The sequence below is a fragment of the Pseudomyrmex gracilis genome, unplaced genomic scaffold (genome assembly GCF_002006095.1).
Source record: "Pseudomyrmex gracilis isolate BER0280 unplaced genomic scaffold, ASM200609v1 scaffold_195, whole genome shotgun sequence".
In the NCBI taxonomy this organism is placed as follows: domain Eukaryota; kingdom Metazoa; phylum Arthropoda; class Insecta; order Hymenoptera; family Formicidae; genus Pseudomyrmex; species Pseudomyrmex gracilis.
The window spans coordinates 282,149-284,602 of record NW_018020779.1 but is presented as its reverse complement, the minus strand read 5'-3'; the positions used below and the strand labels follow the sequence as shown (position 1 = coordinate 284,602).

Genomic DNA, 2,454 nt, shown 5'->3' with positions numbered 1-2,454 from the left:
GGGGAGTGTGGGACTCGCACCCACTAAAACCCCAAGATGGCCTTCTGACTGGGACTTATCAGAAGAGGTCCCCTGGCAGCCTCGCGGCTATTACGTCGCGAGGACCTCTCCTCGTCGCCCCCCAAACCGAGGACGGATCCCTTGCGCGCGCCCGTACGGGCAAGTTACCCTGTTTGCGGCTGAAAGGAGGGCCATAATCCCCTTCAGCCGCCCCACCCGGGGACTTGTGCAATGACCGGGAGTCCCCCAACTCCCGGCCAAGTCCCCGCTCTCCAGACCCAGATTGCAGTGTTGTCCAAAAAGTCGGACTCTATGCGGGCCTCCGCCTCCGCCTGCTTGGCCGCTGCCAAGCGTTCTTTGGCCTTAGCCAATCCAACATACTTCCCGGTAGTTGGCGGGCGGCTCCGCTTCCCTGTCCGGCGAGGCTGTGACGCCGACGGGAGAGGGTAGCAATCGCCATCCGCCCCCGCCGACGGTCTAGGACGTATACGGTCGTCGTCCTCGTCTAGGGAGATAGCTCCTACATCGACGTCGAAGTCGTCGATGACCACAGCTGGCGAGGCTTCTATCCAAGAGCGCGACCGCGAGCGTTCGCCAGAAGCATCGCGTGATTCTCCTTTCTCCTCTTGCGTCGCGCACGACCGTTGCCGCGCACGCTGTGCGTATGTCCGCACCACCCTGAACCCCGAACACGAGGACACAGGGATGGGGTCGGACATCTTCGCAGTCACTGCTTCCTCCGGCGCCCCTGCGGGGCAAGCGTCGGATAGCCCATCGTCGGATGGACGGCAGGAGGACACCTGGGACGATAGTACCCTCCCGCCGGGCCCTGAGAGTCCGAAACCTCTGGGCCGGTAAGTCTTGCTCCTCTTGTGACGACATTACTGGATTTTACAAGGGTGGTTTAATTTCGGAGTTTTCCTTCTCTTAGACCGGCTGCCTACACAAGGCTAACAAGCCCGGTCTGCCCGTGTTTTTTATCGATGTTTTCCTTCCTCTAGTACGGCTCCCCTACTGGGGTAACGAGCCCGCACGCCCGTGGACACTCCTCTTAGTCTGGCAGGTCGGGGAAGGCCTGTACGGCATGGTAGAACCTGCCGGGACCGAAGTCCCGCCGTCATAGCCCTTTCCTTCACCCCTGCACACAAGCCCGGGCCCTACGTCAAGGGGGAAGAGTCCAAACTCGCCCGGGAGCCTCCACTTACCGAATAGCAGATCCTAAAAAAATACTCTATGTAATAGATCCCCTAAGAATAAATCCTTCCGATCTCTTTCACCTGATATCTACAACTCCATCCAGAAAACTCCTCCCCGTCAAATTTCCGTATCTCAATGACATCCGCCTAATCCCAGTCCGTCATTTTTATTCCATATTTTCTCCTAGTTCCGCTAAAATCCATGAAATCATAGAAATCGATCTAGAATGATTTCTATCACCATCCCACGAATCGCCGTCACACACATGCACCCGACACCTTACATTTGTAGTACCCCGCCGGAGGCTTTACACGCCCTCTCGCGACACGCATACATATATATATATATTCCCTCTCTTCAGCCTCCGAGCGATGACCCTCCAATTTATTGTAAAATTCGCGACATCACATCTAACTACACAACGACACACCACCGACCAAAATTTGTAACAAGGACCTTCGCTAAATGAATAAATTAATATTTTGCATGTTATAATCTTTTCGTTTAATTAAGACGACCTCTCATCCTCCACATCCTCAATTGATCGCACGGTCTCGTCCTTAGTCAATAGAGTTGAATTTCTAGACTTAAAAAGAGACCGACGAGCGGGACCTCATAGGATAGAGTAAGATCGGCATACGCCGTTGACTTGTCCGTGAGAGCACACAAACTCGCTCGACTCTGCCGCAGCGGGATCGCCAACCTGCTGTGCGGAGACAGAGAAACGACGGCTTTCTGTTACTCCACCATAGCCCAACCGTAACTGTGGGCCAGGACGTAACACAATACCGATATAATTTTTTCTTAATAAACTGTTTTGAAACTTGACACAAAATAACTACAAACTGTATATATTAAATTTATAAAGTAGACAATTTAGAAAACAGAATAAACAAATTTTTCAGAAAAATCAGACTCCAGCTTTAGCTCCTACTGAGGTGGGCGCGGGACTATCGCGGCATGGTGGTTTCGCGTCGGCAATACCTCCGATATAACTTTTTTTATTAAAACAATTAATAATGATTTTAAGGCTCTTTGAAATTAAACCAAGAAATATATAAGGCCTTACGAGCCGTTTCCAGGATGTTGAACGGAAACTGTACGTGTGCATATATCAAGAGGCACGGTAGTGCCTCGCGCCAAGTATATGCGCAAACGAAGTGCGCGCGCGCTGCGCGAGGTACCCCGTNCCTTATTTACGCGAAAATGGCCAAATGGCAATATCGAGATTTTCCGATCTCAACAACGGCTAAACCG

The 2,454-nt window shown here is 52.0% G+C and overlaps 1 protein-coding gene across 1 annotated transcript in view; it reads left to right on the top strand.

The window, feature by feature from the left end:
- Positions 1–705: 705 nt before the first annotated feature.
- Positions 706–2,454, top strand: part of LOC109858248 (suppressor of lurcher protein 1) — a 230,756-nt gene continuing 229,007 nt past the window's right edge. The window contains exon 1 of the mRNA XM_020435323.1: positions 706–854. Coding sequence (XP_020290912.1) covers positions 706–854 — 149 coding nt within the window. The remainder of the gene's footprint in view (positions 855–2,454) is intronic.